Source organism: Microcebus murinus, chromosome 15 (assembly GCF_040939455.1).
Source record: "Microcebus murinus isolate Inina chromosome 15, M.murinus_Inina_mat1.0, whole genome shotgun sequence".
Lineage (NCBI taxonomy): Eukaryota > Metazoa > Chordata > Mammalia > Primates > Cheirogaleidae > Microcebus > Microcebus murinus.
The window spans coordinates 64,878,142-64,895,548 of NC_134118.1; the positions used below are offsets into that span (position 1 = coordinate 64,878,142).

General features: G+C 38.3%; 1 protein-coding gene across 9 annotated transcripts in view; it reads right to left on the reverse strand.

Annotated features, from left to right (window-relative positions):
- Positions 1 to 17,407, reverse strand: part of TENM3 (teneurin transmembrane protein 3) — a 2,406,934-nt gene that overhangs the window by 58,854 nt on the left and 2,330,673 nt on the right. For all 9 annotated transcript variants that reach the window (XM_076010707.1, XM_076010706.1, XM_076010703.1 and 6 more), the window contains 3 exons: positions 15,110 to 15,256; positions 1,475 to 1,691; positions 335 to 454 (listed from right to left, as the gene is read on the reverse strand). In XM_076010707.1, coding sequence (XP_075866822.1) covers positions 335 to 454; positions 1,475 to 1,691; positions 15,110 to 15,256 — 484 coding nt within the window. The remainder of the gene's footprint in view (positions 1 to 334; positions 455 to 1,474; positions 1,692 to 15,109; positions 15,257 to 17,407) is intronic.

Consider the following 17,407-nt stretch of genomic DNA (forward strand, 5'->3'; position numbering starts at 1 on the left):
CTCTTTTTTTGAAACCATATAAGCTTAAGTTGTAGACATTATGAAATATTACCCTTAAATATTTCAACATGCATCTTCTTCTAAGACAAAGAAAATACTCCTATAAAAGCACAATACTATTATCATGCCTTAAAAATGAAATCAACTTTTAAAGAAGTATATGAGTATATGACTTTAAATCTCTGCCACATGTACTGCCATGGGTTTCTGGAGTCTGAAAGTTATTGCACTTTCATATAAAAAGGGACAATAAAACATGATGGGTGATGCAAGAGTGTCTAGTTTTTATTCTTAAAACCCTTCAAACAGAGATAGTGTGAAGGGACTAACTCACATTCCATCCTGGCGGGTAATAGTATATCCATATTCGGGGTAATGGAAAAATGAGACGTTTACTCCAATAAGTGGAGTTCCATCAGCAGTTAGTACTTGGCCTCTGATGACAGATGCAAGGCTGTGGGAAAAGTGGAAGAATTAGAATGAACATCTATCTTCTTAGGCCAACATTATCATGATTTATAGATAATCCAACCTAAGGATAAAAATAACACTATCCTATGCAATCAATCGTTATTCACAAAAACCAGACCTGAAATACTCCCAAGATAATGCCCCTTTTAATTCAGTGTAATTCACATTCTCTAAGTGGCTTGTGTTTACTTTGGGTTTTAATTTGTTGCAATCTGTTTTTTGGAGAGCCATCAAGACCAATAATTTAGAGATGAATTTTTAAAATTATAAACTCCGCTTTTTTTTTTTTTCACAAGCCATACGTCTGGTGCTTACATAAAGAAAAGTATACTTTCCAATTAATTCTGAAGCAATCCATAAATCTTCAGGGACCAAGAAGCACAAGATTTAAGGGGGCAATAAGGAACGTTTGTGCAACAACTTTTAATCAACTGCTGGGTCTAACTGCATTAATGCTGTTAAATTACTGCAGACCCAGGAGTTCTAGTGTAAATCATCTTCTTTTGCTCAGTAAGGCACAAGACACCTGCTTTCACTTACTGGTTTATTTTCAGGTCATTACTGCTCTGTAAAGCACCAAACAGCTTATGCAATCTTACTGCCATGCCGTTAGCAGTTCCATTACATTAATTCATAATTTATATTATTTAGTGAGCTCAGCTAAAAAAAAACTGCACTTCTGTTTTGCCTTTTGGGGTCTTTCCATTGCTTCTTTTGAAACATTTCCAACTGTGCTAACAAAATCAACTAGTTAAATGAAGATTTATTGACTCCTTAATGGAATGTCCTGTTATGGCTCAGGTACTGAAATTTGACAAAGCATGTGAACTTTGTCAAAAATGCTTGAATTGCGCAGTTTGGTGAAGAATTTGCCGAAAGAGGAAAAACTATATTTAAACAAAAAAGCACTTTCCCTCAAATTCAGTTATCAGCATTTCACATAAAGTGTATGCAACTGTTAATAATATCACCATAAATCTATATATGGAAAAGATGCATTGACCTCTTATTGAAAGGGCTTTCTCCAGGTATAACATGGGTGCTATCAGATCCTATGAGAAAACTGATTCGCTCGTAGAAGGATTTGGCAGCTTGCTGAGATGGGGATTGTAAGCTTTGGCTAATGATATCCTGAGGATCCGGCAATCCACGACAGTAGGGCTGATTTTGGCAGGAACTCTGTAAGCAGCAATCAGGATCCATACAGTCGATGAGTCCATCTGTAGAGAGAAATGTAAACCAGTAGGAGAATCCTTTCTTGCCATAATGTGGAATAAGTTTTGTTTGTTCCTTGGTTTTTTTTTATCCTATATCAAGTGATCTCCTACTCCCCGATAGTAATTTCTACGAGGCATACTTATTGAAACTAGATGAAATACGAACAGTCATGCGCCACATAATGATGGATCACGCGTACGATGGTGGCCCCCATAAGGTTATAAGATTGTACTTTTACTGTTCCTTCTCTATGCTTAGATACACAAATACCATTGTGTTACAGCTGCCTACAGTATTCAGCACAGTCACATGCTGTACAGGTCTGTAGCCTAGGAGCAACAGGCTGTACCATATAGCCTGGGTTTACAGTAGGCTATACCATCTAGGTTTGTGTAAGTGCACTCTGTGATTTTATACAATGATACAATCACCCAACGACACATTTCTCATAATGTATGCCCATTGCTAAGCGACACACGACTATACTTGCATCTGCTTTCATAGAGAATAAATATTTGGATTAGAGATGGTTGAAAAGAATCATATAATGTTTATTCTGGGCAAGAAATAGAAAATTACTGATTAGGGCCAGGCATGGTGGCTCACGCCCATAATTCTAGCACTTTGGGAAGCTGAAACAGGAGGATTGCTTGAGGCCAGGAGTTTGAGACCAGCCTGAGTAACATAGTGAGACCCCATCTCTACAGAAAATTAAAAAATTAGCCAGGCATGGTGGCGTACACATGTTCCAGCTACTGAGGAGGCTGAAGTGGGAGGACTGCTTGAACCCAGGAGTTTGAGGTTACAGTGAGATATGATTGGGCCACTGCAGTCCAGCTTGGGCAACAGAGCAAGACCTTATGAGTGAGATGTGCACCATCTGGGGGATGGTCATGCTGGAAACTCAGACTGGTGGGGGGAGGGGGGGAAAGGGCATTTATTGAAACCTTAAAATCTGTACCCCCATAATATGCCAAAATAAAAAAAAAGAAAAAAAATAGACAAAGAAAAAAGAGAGAAAATTATATTCAACGGCCCATTTGAGTATTCTGTTTAAAACATGCCACCAATCCATTAGTGGATGAGTGTGTCAGGTTATGATGGTTTGATGACATTATCCTTTAAGGTCATTATTTACTGAATAGTTGAAAACATGAATTTTGATCTGCTTAAGTAATTACATTTCTCAGTATAGATTAATATAAATATTCATTTCTGAAGACATTAGTCACTCTTGGGAGAACTGAAAAAATAGTTTTACAATCTTCAAGCTTAAGCATCAGATCTTGGTGTGACCTTATCATGGCAAGCTCAGCTGAAAATATCTAACAACTTCTATGTTTTATTTTACACAAGTGTTTTTTAATAACTTTTATTCTTAAAAAACTATACCAGCCATTTATTTGCTTTAGGACACTCTTTTTAATAGCATATTAGGCCGGGCGTGGTGGCTCACGCCTGTAATCCTAGCACAGGGAAGCTGAGGCGAGCAGATCGCTCGAGGTCAGGAGTTCAAAACCAGCCTGAGCAAGAGCGAGACCTCGTCTCTACTATAAATAGAAAGAAATTACTTGTATACAGAATATATACAGAAAACTAATATATACAGAAAAAATTAGCTGGGCATGGTGGCGCATGCCTGTAGTCCCAGCTACTCGGGAAGCTGAGGCAGTAGGATTACTTGAGCCCAGGAGTTTGAGGTTGCTGTGAGCTAGGCTGATGCCCCGGCACTCACTCTAGCCTGGGCAACAAAGTCAGACTCTGTCTCAAAATTAAATAAATAATAAATAAATAGAAGATTAGCTTGCCCCTTCATTATCTGACAGCGTACTGAGACAAGAGAAAATAGACAATAATGAATTAAATTGCCCAGTCTAGAAAGCAGGTAAACAACAACGTAGGTAAGGTAAGAAATGAGAGATGTGGAGGTTTGGCTCTGCGCCCTTAAATCGCTTCGCCCATCTGCAGAATAATGTAGCGGATACATGTGTTGCCCCGTCTGTGGGCAACAGCTTTAAAATGTCCACTGTGCGTCCAGCCCTCCCCACCTCTCAGGGCACGTGCATATCCTCCTCGCGTTTGCTTCAGAAAAGTGTAGGGGACCTACCGTGTCTACCCACTGGAGCAGTAATAATTAAGGATTGTGAGGAGGGAAGCATAAACTATATTATGGACTTTTTCTATCAGAGTACCACAGTGAGTGTCAGGAATTATCTAAACAGAAATTCTCCGCCAGCCTCCAAACAGGCCTGAGCTATGAGGCTGTGAGGCTGGGGTTGCTGTAGCCGTCTTGACGTCACTTCAGAACCTGCCAGGGACCGGGGCCATCCCAGCACAAGCAGAGACAAGCACTGGAGAAAAAACTAATAGGTTGTACACAGTGACATCTTTGGGGCTTCTGCCATTAGCTGCGCTTGACATCCTGGGCCTTTCAGTCATAGAAGCTAAAGCATTCCCTTTTTCCTCAAGCCTGTTAGGGTTGGATTTTCTGTCACTTGGAACTGAAAGAGACCTAACTTATCCAGAGGCAGTAACTATTAATAAAAACCTCCTCACTATTTCTCTACAGTTTGGGGTAGGGGAAAGCTTAATAAGTAAATACATGAATTACATTTATGAAGTTGGACTGTTTATATTAAATTTTAAGTTTTTCGTTACCACATTTTCTATACACATGACAATGTATGGGTTACAATTTATGATAAGCAATCTTTTTACATATTGTTTCTTGATAATTATATTTTCATGTTAGATGTCTGTTGTATTTCTAAAATGATGGGTTGTTAGGAAACTGCATGCTTATACCTTTTACAAAAATCTAAAATCATGTTTTAAGAAAATCAGTGAATCTGAGCTTTGAAATTTCATACAAATTTATCAAAATATTACTTTATTAGCCAAAAGACCACAAAGATGCAAAATGTCTGAATATTTCTCAATATTTCTAGTGGAAGAAAGATGAAACTATGCTATCGGCTTATTTTTCATGAGGATATATTGCAATAATATAAAATATTGTATTTTTTTCTCTATCTCTCTCAAAGTAATAGAAGTGTAGGTTAAGTTATTAAAAAAGAAGTCTAAGTTTTAAGAACTTAGGCTTCTCAATTAGTAGACTATTGACCTATTGCCTTAATGTAATTTCCGGCTTCAAAAAACAATTTAAGAAAAACCCAACCCTTCAGTAGCAATTCATGATCCTATGTTGAAATTTTATGAGGACTCTTTTTTTTTTTTTTTTTTTTTTTTTTTTGAGACAGAGTCTCACTTTGTTGCCCAGGCTAGAGTGAGTGCCGTGGCGTCAGCCTGGCTCACAGCAACCTCAATCTCCGGGGCTCAGCGATCCTACTGCCTCAGCCTCCCGAGTAGCTGGGACTACAGGCATGCACCACCATGCCCGGCTAATTTTTGGTATATATATTTTTAGTTGGTCAATTAATTTATTTCTATTTTTGGTAGAGACGGGGTCTCGCTCAGGCTGGTTTCGAACTCCTGACCTTGAGCAATCCGCCCGCCTCGGCCTCCCAAAGTGCTAGGATTACAGGCGTGAGCCACCACGCCCGGCCTGAGGACTCTTTTAATATGTGTTTATGATATAGTTTTTTAGAGTTCTTACTTGATAGATTTAGGATGGGTGCATATGCTTGGGAGAGTAATTTAAGACAAATATTTGATAATCTTACAGTTTTTCCCTCTTACATTCATTCTTGAACAAAAGTAGAAATAACTCAATAGGGAAAGTACTTCCAAATATTATATTTTATCTTCATTAATCTGGCAAATTAAGGGTTAAGTACTCCTCCTCCTTTTCTCCTCCCCCTACAGTACTCCCACAGTGTCTTCCCTTAGGCAATGTATGGTACAGTTGCCAAAGAGGAATGCTCAAATTTAGTCATTCATCTTTGTTAGTTTATAAAAAGCAAATGTACATCTGGCATGTAGTCTGCAGGTCATAAAACTGCATGAGATTGACACCTTCTGAACTAATCAGTTGGAAATGCATTTTTACAAGCCTCTCTGCTAACATCAATCAGAGAAAGAATCTCATTTTCACCAGCCAAGATGCAGGGACACAGTTTGTTATTTTTCTGCAGAGTTTATCAGTAACTTGCCCAAGCAAGTGACGGATAGTTATGAATCTGGCTTCCTATAACTTGAGAAAACATTTTTCATTTTTTTGTCTGTATTTATCTAGCAGGTAGGACTATCTAGTACAAATAAGTTGACTACCCACTTGCCCAAATGTATAGTATAGTAAAATTGTCTTTGTGGAATGGCTTCTCAAAATCATTGAGATTCCATTTCAGTTTTAGGACTATTAGGTTGGCTTACATTTATATTGGCATAGAAGGCATATCTAATAGCATTAATCATAAAAAATCTACAAGAAATCAAATGTTCAAAACCTTCTGAATAATGACTTCAATTATCAGTTAAGAGTCTTTATTCAGGTTAGGGTTTGGAATATAAGTGGTGCTCTGATATAAAGTAGATAACATAGTTTATGCTTCCCTCTACTCAATCCTTAATATTATTGCTCTAGTTATTTTTTCTGTCCATATTTTTAAACATGCTCTTATGTTTCCTTAGGCATTTTCACTGGTCTTTAGCAGTACCTGGCCAACTAATTTTGTAAAGAGCCAAATAGTAAATACTTTGGGTTTTGTAGGCATTACAGCATCCATTGCAACTATTCAATTCTGCCTTTGTAGTACTAAAGGAGCTAGGCAATATATAAATGAATGAGTGTTGACTGTGTTCCAATAAAACTTTATTTACAAATATCAGGCTTTGGCCCAGAGACCATACTTGCCAACCTCTGGTCTTGCTTTAAGGTTTCTACCCTGTCCTATTTCTGATTTTCTTTTCGTCATCTTGATATTTTTTCTGGCAAATTTAAACAATACACATTTTGTCAGATTATTAAAACTCTGACTTCAAGTCTGTTCCTAAGTTACTCTTTATGCTGCTCTTACTCTGCTTCTCAAAACTCTAACTTTCTTCTTTCAAGGAGCAATAGATATTTTTATTTGTTTTTCAAAACCTTGATTTACTGAGTGGATAAAAAGTCATGAATTTTCTTTTTTACTCAAAAGATAATTAACGTCTACTGCCCTTCCCCACAGTATTTGAAACTAACCCCCACCTCACTCCCTGCAAGTGCTAAATTAGAGTCAGAAATTCTGATGTAGTATTGTATTTGTGGACTTCAGAATTTTGAAAGTGTACAGGTGTACTTTTCATTGCTCCTTCTGTAATGCTCATGAAATGCATTTATTCTTTACTGGGTTGGATCTTTTTTTTTTTTTTTTTGAGACAGAGTCTCGCTTTGTAGTCCAGGCTAGAGTGAGTGCCCTGGCGTCAGCCTAGCTCACAGCAACCTCAAACTCCTGGGCTTGAGCAATCCTTCTGCCTCAGCCTCCCAGGTAGCTGGGACTACAGGCATGTGCCACCATGCCTGGCTACTTTTTTCTATATATATTAGTTGGCCAATTAATTTCTTTCTATTTATAGTAGAGATGGCGTCTCTCTCTTGCTCAGGCTGGTTTCAAACTCCTGACCTTGAGCAATTCGCCCACCTCGGCCTCCCAGAGTGCTAGGACTACAGACGTGAGCCACCTCGCCAGGCCTGTACATTCTTGTTTTGTCTTTATCAGTGCTTTCTCGGTGGCTTCAGTCTTTGTGTTCATGTCCTTTCAATGCTAGTGACTGTAGGCTAACCATTCTTTTGAACCACAAACCTACAAACTGCCTTGAAGATACAGTACTTGGGTACTGCACAGACATGTAAAACTTAACATGGCTAAATATGATCATATCACACCTATATATGATCTTTTCCTCCAAACACGCTGCTCCTGTGTTTCCTATTTGAATGAAGGTTCCACTAACCCCCCCATCTCGTTTCTCAAAGTAGAAACCTAAGCGTGATCCTTGATTCCCCTTCTCTCTTCCTTTTTCTTTTTTTTCCCTTTTGTTAAATTTCAAAATATTCCGGGAGTATAAATGTTTTGGTTATGTTGATCGCTTTTGTAATGCGTGAGTCAGGGTTATAAGTGAGCTCATCACCCAGTTAATGTTCATTGTTCCCACTAGGTAGTATTTTGCCCCTCTGTTCCTTGCCCTTCTCCCTGCTTTATTTCCAATGAGTGTTACTTCCCTCTGTGCACATGTGTGCTCATCAGTTAGTTCTAATTAATAGTGAATACATGTGATGTTTCTTTTTCCATTCTTTAGATACTTCACTTTGGATAATGGTCTCCAATTCCATCCAAATTGTTATAAAAGGCCTTAATTCATCCTTCTTCATGGCTGCATAGTAATCCATAGTATACATATACCACATTTTTAAAAATCTATTCATGAATTGATGGGCACTTGGGTTGATTCCAAATCTTTGCAATTGTGAATAGTGTTACAATAAACATTCGAGTGTAGGTGTCTTTTTGATAAAATGACTTCTTTTCCTTTGGGTAAGTACCCAGTAGTGGGATTGCTAGATCAAATGGTAGGTCTACTTTTAGTTCCTAAGGAATATCCATACTGTTTTCCATCTCCCTTTTTCTCTGCACCTAATCAATCACCAGTTCCTTCTTTTCTTTATCTAAAAACTCTCTTGAATTAGTCTATTTCTTTTCATTTTTCCAAAATGGTCTCTACAATAGCTTGTTCTCCCGTCTCACCCCAACTTCCTCTACTCTTTAGCCAGAGTTATCATCTTCACACAATCACCTCAGTCAAATGTTTCATTAAACTTCCTGAGGGCTAATCAAGGTCACTGTTGTGTCCCCAGCATCTAGTACACTTCCTGGCACCAAACAGGCATATAACACATTTGCTGAACAAAAGAATGAATACATTCCTAAATTGATCTAAACTGTCAGAACTATATCTTAGAAGCATATCAGAGGATCTGTTTTTCTTTTATCACCTTTTCCTTATCTTCAGACACTGTTCTAATTTTTGATTTGCTATTTCTTTTTCACTCTAGTTATCACTTAAAAATGTTCTTAACCGGGCATTAAGCAATCCATACAATTATAAAAAGTATAGGAAGAAATCATAATGAAATACTATGTATAATACTATGTATAATCTTACAAAGGCCCTACTTAGGAAGACACACACCCAGAATTCATGACTAAAAAGATAAACCTCATAAAAATTTACCTCATATCAATTGGAAACTTCTGCATGGCAAAAGACACCACAAATTAAAATTAAAAGTTAAGTGAAAACCTGCAATAAAATATCTGCAACACACCTAAAAAAGAATTAATCAGTATAATACATAAATAACTCCTAAGAGTTAAAAAGGAAATATTAAGCAACTCAATAAAAAAAAGAGCAAGAGAAATAAGTGAGCAATTAGTAAAAAAAGAAATACAAATGGTCAAGAAACAAATATAAAGATCATTAATCTAATCAGTAATTAGGAAAATGCAAATTAAAACAATAAAAATGGGGTTGTTTTCACCCATCAGACAAAATTCATGTTCTTTATTTTGTTGAACAATTTTGTTTATGTACAACAATTAGGTAAGAACTATGAACGTGGGGGAAATAAACACACTCATCCCAATAACGTGTATGATGTGAAACCTATTGCAAGGCAATGTGGCAGTAGCTTCCAAAATTAAAAATTAAAATATTCTTTGACCTAGCAATCTCACTTCTAAAAACTCATCCTAAAGAAATATTTGTACACTTACACAAAAGATTTATATGCAGATACACACACACATACACAAATTCACTACAGATTTGTTTCTATACCAGGAGCAAAAAGTTAGAAACTAAGTTATTACCAATGTATCATGGTAAAATTAATTAGTACACTCATGTTTCTGTTGTAAGGAATGAGATAGGGCTATATGGATGGGCATGAAAAAAATCTCTAAGATATATTCTTTGGAAGAATCAAATTTACAATAGTACTTATTAAGTACCATTTAAGTTTAAAAACATGTAAATTCACTGAGGGAGGGGCAGAAAGATGCCCACCATCTTATTTATTTATTTGTTTGTTCGTTTATTTATTTATTTGAGACAGCATCTCACTCTGTCACCGAGCTGGAATGTAGTGGCACAATCACAGCTCCCTACAGCCTCAAACTCCTGGGCTCAAGCGATTCTCCTGCTTCAGCCTTCCAAGTAGCTGGCACTATAGGCATGTGCCACTACACCTGACTATTTTTAGAACTGTTTTGTAGAGATTGGGGGATCTCACAATGTCAACCAGAGTGGCCTCGAACTCCTGGCCTCAAGCAATCCTCCCACTTTGGCCTTCCAAAATGCTGAGATTACAGTGAGCCACCAAACCTGGCCTATTTATTTAATTTTTATTTTAAAAATTGTGTTTGGAGAACATAGTAGGTCTCATCCTCCAGCTAGACTTATTTTTTTTCACGAATTTCTAAGCATGTCCTTATTTTCATTTGGTATCCTCCAAACTTGGACCACTTCCATTCATCATATTCATTCTGATGCTTTATATTAAAATTTCATCCATTTTTTTCTCCTCTTTTTTTTTTTTTTACCCCAGTCCATTCCTACTTTTTCTTGTAGTTTAAATTGTATTGTTACATCTTTCATTTATTTAATATTTATTTATTTATTACCATTTCTATCTTTCTATTTTCGGAATAACCTCAGCTGAATTGTGATCTTCCCAACTATAATCAGCCTCTGAAGATTTGAGAAAAAATGGCTGGTTTAGGTACATCTTTCTGATGTACCTCCACAAAGTATAAGTTGGAAGGAAAAAAATAACTCTATTTACTTGCAAGTAAGGTGTGTTATTCCTGAGAGGAGTTATATTTTGGCATTCCACCGTTCTTGCACTTCTTGTGCCCTCAACCATCCAATCTGCAGGATAGGGCTTGAGTCTCATCTCAGAGACCCAGGGGAGCTATCCACTGGAGGACCAGACAGGGAAGCAAGCCGTCTAAAGAAACTCTGCCTAGATCACCCTGATGAGAAGAGACATGGGAGAGTGGTGACAACTGCCAGAGATAATGCATTTTGGAGAAATCATCTTGTTGAAAAGTATCTGAAGTTTCTGCAGAGGTAGACTTCTCTCTGGCAAGCAGTTGCATTTCGGCGCTTGCACGATAGGAACACCATTTGGGGAGCTATTTAAAGTCGAGGAACCCCTTGTTGAACAAGATTCTTAGTGGGTAGACTAGATAAAAGCAAGGATGCTTATAAAAGTATACAGGGAGGATTAGAGAGCTGCCTTGCCAACCTTGGGCATGGAAAGCATGTCAGAGGTTTGGCATTTGTTTTTTTCTTGTCAAGTGAAAGGGGTGTCATTTGGGCGGAAGGGAGAAGATAGAGATGAGAAGATTCCTTCTGAAAGTAATAATAGTCTATGAACCGTGTGAAATAGTTGTTGGAGGCGTTGCCTGGCTACACCAACACTAAATGCTATGGACAGCTGTTAATATTCCCATACTAGAATCTTTCTTCCACCTGCCTAGCACCCACATGCCTTTCTTCTGGTGACAGCACTTCATTTTTCCTCTGAGCAGGTGATCTAATTCCTAAGGCGAGTGACGCTCAGGCCTCAAGTGATCGTCAAAAAAGGCATCATCTTGTCCTGGGGTTGTTAAATGCTGGTGGGATATAAACCCAGAGCTGGTGGCAGCCGTTTTGGGGAAGAGACAGCCTGAGAACACTTCCAACACAGAATAGAAGAAAGCAGAGTTAAAAGATGAAGGAACTTAAGTTTCTGGTATCATTGTTTGAACAACTGGGTACAGCTATATCTGAATTTTTTTTCAGTTATATAAGCTAAAAAAAAAATTTTTTTTTTTTAAGTGTAAGATTGTTTCAGTTGAATTTCTCTTGTGTGCAACCAGAGCCTCTCCTGGTAAGAATGATTGACTAGAACCTTGGAGAACGGGATTTTCTTGCTGAAGGGAAGTGAAAGTCTGAGGTAGAGTACTCTGGGAGGCAGACGGGACCTCATTTCAGATGGCTGACTAAAGACGTACTCAAGAGACTGAACAATGTGGCAGTACAAGGTCACTGTCTTAAACCCCACTCCAGACCATACGACATTTAATAGTGACCAATTCCCATCTCTCCACCTTCCTTTTCTCTGACTTTAGCAATTTCCTGATCAGAGTGAGTTTGGGAATATGAACAAAAAATGGCTCCATTTAGAGGGGTGTTGACTTTGTAGGTGAAGTTGGAGGTGAAGAAGAAATATTTGTAAGCCAAGTGTAGGTAGGTACCACTGATGATTTGCTCTGGAAGCTTTCTCAACCAGGACAGAAGCGCAACCGGATGCTCTCAGAGTGTCTACATGCCCTGTTTGGAGACGTTATCCACAATTGTTCGATCCAGAGACCATTTGTTTCTGACTTCCATTGCATGATTTAAAACTCCGACATTCCATTGCCTGCCTTGGTCCGAATGATCTGCTCTGGCAGCCTCTGGTTGGTATCTGGGGCTGGATTTGAGAAGTAGTTGGGGGAGGTACCTGTCCATTCTACATGGAGTAAAGACCTCCGTCAGGGCTCTTATTGTTGGTAAAAGATCACCCTTACTTCCTAAAAGCTACAGTTACCCAGTGTAGATGACAGATGTTTGTATGAACCTTAAAGACACAAGGTTCAATTGGACAGCAGGTGCAGCTCTATGAATGCACAGGTGTTAAAAGAGCAGCTAAATATAAGCTGCTCCAATCTGTTTTATTAGTAGTCCACTCCTCCTTGTCCTCATGAAGAGTTCCCTTTTGAGGCTGCTTTTTCTCAAGCATTTCAGAGAGATAAAGGGGACAGAGACACAGAAAAGCAAAGAGTGACATCTATTTAGTAAGAGTCAGATTTTGAGAATCTTTAGAATCAGACAGTGACAATGGCAAACTCGATTGTGTAAAGTACATTTTGAAGATGCTTGGCTTAAGAAGATGTTTAAATATTTCCCTGTATGTAGGGGTCTTTCCTAAAATTTTTTTGATGTATCTTCTTCAGTTCTGGGAATGGCAAGCAACTTTCTTTCATTTTCTTTTACAAAGATTGTGTTCTACAAAGTTGCTCAAACTAGACTACAGTAGTTATTTATCTGAAGTGTTTTAATTTCTGACAAGGGCCGAATCAACCTAGTCTTCACCCTCTCCTCCTTCCTCGTTACCTTGAAGTGCTAAATCAAGTTTTTTAGTTACTCTCTGGCCAATTAACCCTTTTGACACCGGACTTAGTTAGCCAACAGATCCATAACACTGCAGTCACCATATGTCCTAGAATTCCAGGTATGGTCCCGATTTTAAATGTTCTGTTCTATTGTCCTCATATAATGATATCCTTCATTGCCGGCTTATGCCTCTTCAGTTGGGGTCTGGTGTGGAAAATACTGTCTTTACAGGCATAGTGAATGTTTAAGTTCAAAGAAGCCTCTAGCTCAGGTTATAAGGCATCCAGGTTACAATCTCGGGGCATAAGAAGGCTGGCACTGAGATTCCTTCTTAGAAGATCAACAAAATTAGGTTAGGGACAGGAATACAAATTATGTGAGATAAGCAGAGAATCCACAGGAGGTCTTCTATCAGCTCGAATTTCCCCTTAGAGAGGGCAGTCTAGAGATAGCACGGTTTCATGCTAATAAGAATAAACAAAGGGGAATGAGGCCAATTCACAGTTGATAAATTTTGAGGAAAAGGAAAAACCTCCTTAGCTGATAACAATACTAAAGAGTTGATTAGCCCCTAAATTACTCTGCAGTGTCTCTGCAGACCTGGCCCTGCAGTTCGCTTCCCTCTGAGAGTCTGTAGCCTCCTCAATGTAATCTCCTTTTAGGAGACAAGATCTGAAATATATGATCAAGGAGAAAGGGAAGCTCCCCTTCCTCCCTAGGCAATAGCAACAATGGGTAGGGGGTTCTTTGGGGGACGCTAAGGAGGGGAGTTGCCATATGGGCTGTGGTTCAGAGAGGATTAATGCTGCCATTTCTATAAACACATTGTTGAGAAGAGCAGGGGCAACAAGGTATTATCAGACAGGAAAAGCTACCAGGGCTAAGGACCCCTGAAAGCTATCAGGAGCAGGAGGAAAGGAGGGTTTAGCTCCGAATTTGTGGTTCCAGTTTTTTGACAGTCCAGGTTAAAAGAAAACAGGGACAACAGTCAACATGCTGCTAGCAATTAGAGGAGAGAACTGCAGCTCCTTGACAGAAAGAGAAGGTACACATAACATTTGGTTTGAGAATGACTGTGGGCCCATGAGGGTGAGGGTGTGTATGTGTGTGTGTGGTGTGTTTTGGGGTGCAAGGGAGGTTGAGGACTTAATTCAGGTCACTGTTTCCTAGAGAACAGTAGCTAGGCCTACTCTATATGTAGAAACGAAAAGGCTGTTCAATCTTCTCTGACAACCTTCTATGAAATTCATTTAGTGAGGAAGAGCACTTTTGGAAACAAAGGAGGGGAAATTGGCTAATAATAGCTGCCACTTACAGCATACTAGGTGCCTGGAGATATGCTATGTACTCTGCATACATTTTTTTCACTTTATCCTTTTCAAAAATCTTTTATTCCTATTTTATAGATGAAGCAATTGAGGTTTAAAGAGATTTTTAAAAAATCTCGTGTAAGGACACGTAATAACTACAGAGTAAAGATCTGTCTGACTCCAAAACCTGTACTCTTTAGCCAGTATCATGTTATTCCTGTGGGCATTCCCCAAAGAGCAGGGGGAGAGGAGGGGGTAGGGGAACACACCCTCATCCACAGAGGCCTAGATAGGAACTACAGCCTTCCTAAAAGCACAGTCCTAGATATATGTCAAAACTGAACAGCTATCAGGGCCAACTATTCCATCACTGAAAAGTAATCACCAACTCTCCACTCTGAGATTAAAATAGGGCAGCATGAGGGATGTGCTCAATGGGGAAAATAATTATTCTTAACAAAGTCGCTTAGACTTGGGTGGAATATCACAACACTTTTAACAGGGTGTAAAGTTAAGGATAAACAGACACTAGAGTACAACTTCAAGGGGACTGTTCTCTGTGATTGTTTAATTTTTTCTATCCATGCCTTTCAACAGAAGAGCTTAAAAAATGCCTTGCATCTTTTGGAATGTTAGTTATTAAAGTACTGCTTTGGAGCTCCCAATTCACAGAGCCCTAAATACTGTAGTTGAGGAGAACAGTCCCTCTTGGATTAAGAAAAAGAATGGAAAACAATGGACATTATACAGTGGCTTGGTTACCTTGCCTTTTCCCCGAATGATAACCATCTTGCGTTTGTTTCAGGAAAAATAGGGGGCACGATCATTCCATCAGCACTCCTACATTTTTCAATCAGTCTAATCTACGGGGATCAGACTTTTTTTTGGCAACAGATAACTACGTACTCCCGGTAACTTAGAAACCTGGGCTCTGGCACATGCTTGTTTCCACGCTCAGCATTTCTTACCTCCTTCATTGTCCTTGCTGTCTGTGCAGAGGGTCTCCATGGCTACATCACAGCCCGCGCCTCTCCACCCCGGCTGGCAAACGCAGTGCCAGCCGTTTTGGTCCAACGTGCATCTTCCATTGCTGTTGCACAGGCCAGGACAACCCTCTGTCAAGACAAAGAAGGAGAACACCAGTGATTTGAGTATTGAAAGTTTTTGCACCTAGAATAAACAGATAAGGGACACTTAGTGGGAACAGGCCTTTATAAACAGCACAAATACTGTAATTGCACATGGATAGAAACAGCAACATTATCTAAGGAATCTAATTCTTATCCAAGTGGCATCTTTGATTGGCCTGGCCCTTGAGACACCACTTACCTGTGCAGGACAGAAATATATGCAACGATCCACTAAATAGCTGCGGGCCAGACAAAATTAACTTAATTTTTTTTTTCCTTTAGCAAAGCAACAAGGTATACTGTATGGTGTGAAAACGCATCTGGACAAAATAATTTCGGAATCCCTAGTCTAGATTTGTAATCTGTTGTCAACATCACTGGTCATTTATCAGGACATGCCTTCTTAAAGCACCTTGTTGCTTTAAAAAATTCCCTCAAGATTCAAAGCATGAAAGTGGGTATGAGGATATGAATGATGTTAAAAGAGAACGTTAATTTTATCTGGCCTCAGAGTTGCCGTATATTCATGTGAAATTACAGTGCATTAAATAATTGCACAAAGTATAGGCCAGTTTCAATGACTATACTTTATGCCAAGAGTACATTCCTTTTCACAGAATAAGCAAAGCCCAGGAAATAGTGAAGCAGCTTAGCATCTATTCTAACAAACATTAGGATTCAGGCTGCATACGGATGGGACAGGACCGACAGGATTTCCAACTAAATGTAATAGCTGTGCATATTTGATTACTTAGGACGGACAAAATGAAATACCATAAGGACCACAATAAAACATTGATAGACTGAACAAAAACACGGTAGTGACGTGCTTCAAGACAGATAGCGAAGAGTGATATTTTGTGACAATCTCCCTAAGGCTTTTATGCTGTTACCTTTATATCCTATCTTGTCTGCTTTTATGGGCAAGAAGGGAAAATTTGGGAAACAATTAAAATAATTTAATATACCCAAAATCTATAATTGTTTCAGTCTAACATGACATTTAAAAAAAACAATTTTTGTCACTTCCTACTGATGATATCTGGCATGCAGCCAACATGATCTGTTTATGAGGATGACGCTTAGGAAGATTCTGGTGTTCTTGTTTATGAGTGTGATATGACACCAACAAAAGCAAGGACAGAAATGCTCTCAGATTGTAAGAATAACTGACTATTAATCAGATCTCTTTGGACAGAACTATTTATAATTTGGTAAAAATATAAGTTAATAGAAATACTTGCTCTAGCAATTGGGATTTGTTAGCTTCTTAGAATGCTACTCTTGTTTTGGTGATAAAATTTAGGGGAACAATCTGTTTATTTTAAGTCTGTATTAAAAGAATTATTCATGTATCGGTTTCCCCTCCTCCACGGTGGAACTTGAAAAGAAAATATCTCAAAGAGGCATTCTGTCTCTTAAGATTAGAGTTAACAGAAAGAAGAATATTTTGACAGTCTCTCGTGGAAGAGTGTAACGAAATTATCCTTATGGATACCATCAGGTCAGGAAGAGATTAGTTTTGCTGCTGCTTTTTTTTTTTTTTCCAAAAATTACCATCTGTATTTATGGATGATTCAATGCTTAAAAGGTGAATTTTCCTCATGAATGCGTTTATATTGTTTTATTTTTACGAAAAAGAAAGGTTTAATTGCCCCACTGACAAAGAGGTGCAGCAGCTAACTGCATGCACACAAGAGTTGTTATATGAAAGCCTGGATATTGCCATGAATATTTTCATATTCTAATGAAAAGCACAAACAAGGAATAGAAAATAGGTAATCTGAGGAGAAAGGGAAAGGGAATTTTCTCTTCTGAAAAAATTTTTGCACCTATTTCTACAATAACTGAAGACATGAGAATCTGCTGTTTTCTGCCGAACAAGGTGATCAGTTGTTTTTATAGAAACTGCACAATATTTTGCAGTTTTTTTAAAAAAATAAAAGAACATAAATTATGATATATTTTGAAGCATTTACAAAAGGCCAAAGAAGTTTCCATATGAGATAAATGAGATTTCTCTCAACATATGTTAACCAGAATCTTCTTTAGATTGACAATTTCTTACTCTGTGATAAAAGAGTATTTGTCAGTCTTTAATTTAGAATTTACAGCTCATTAGCTGAAATGCCAAAA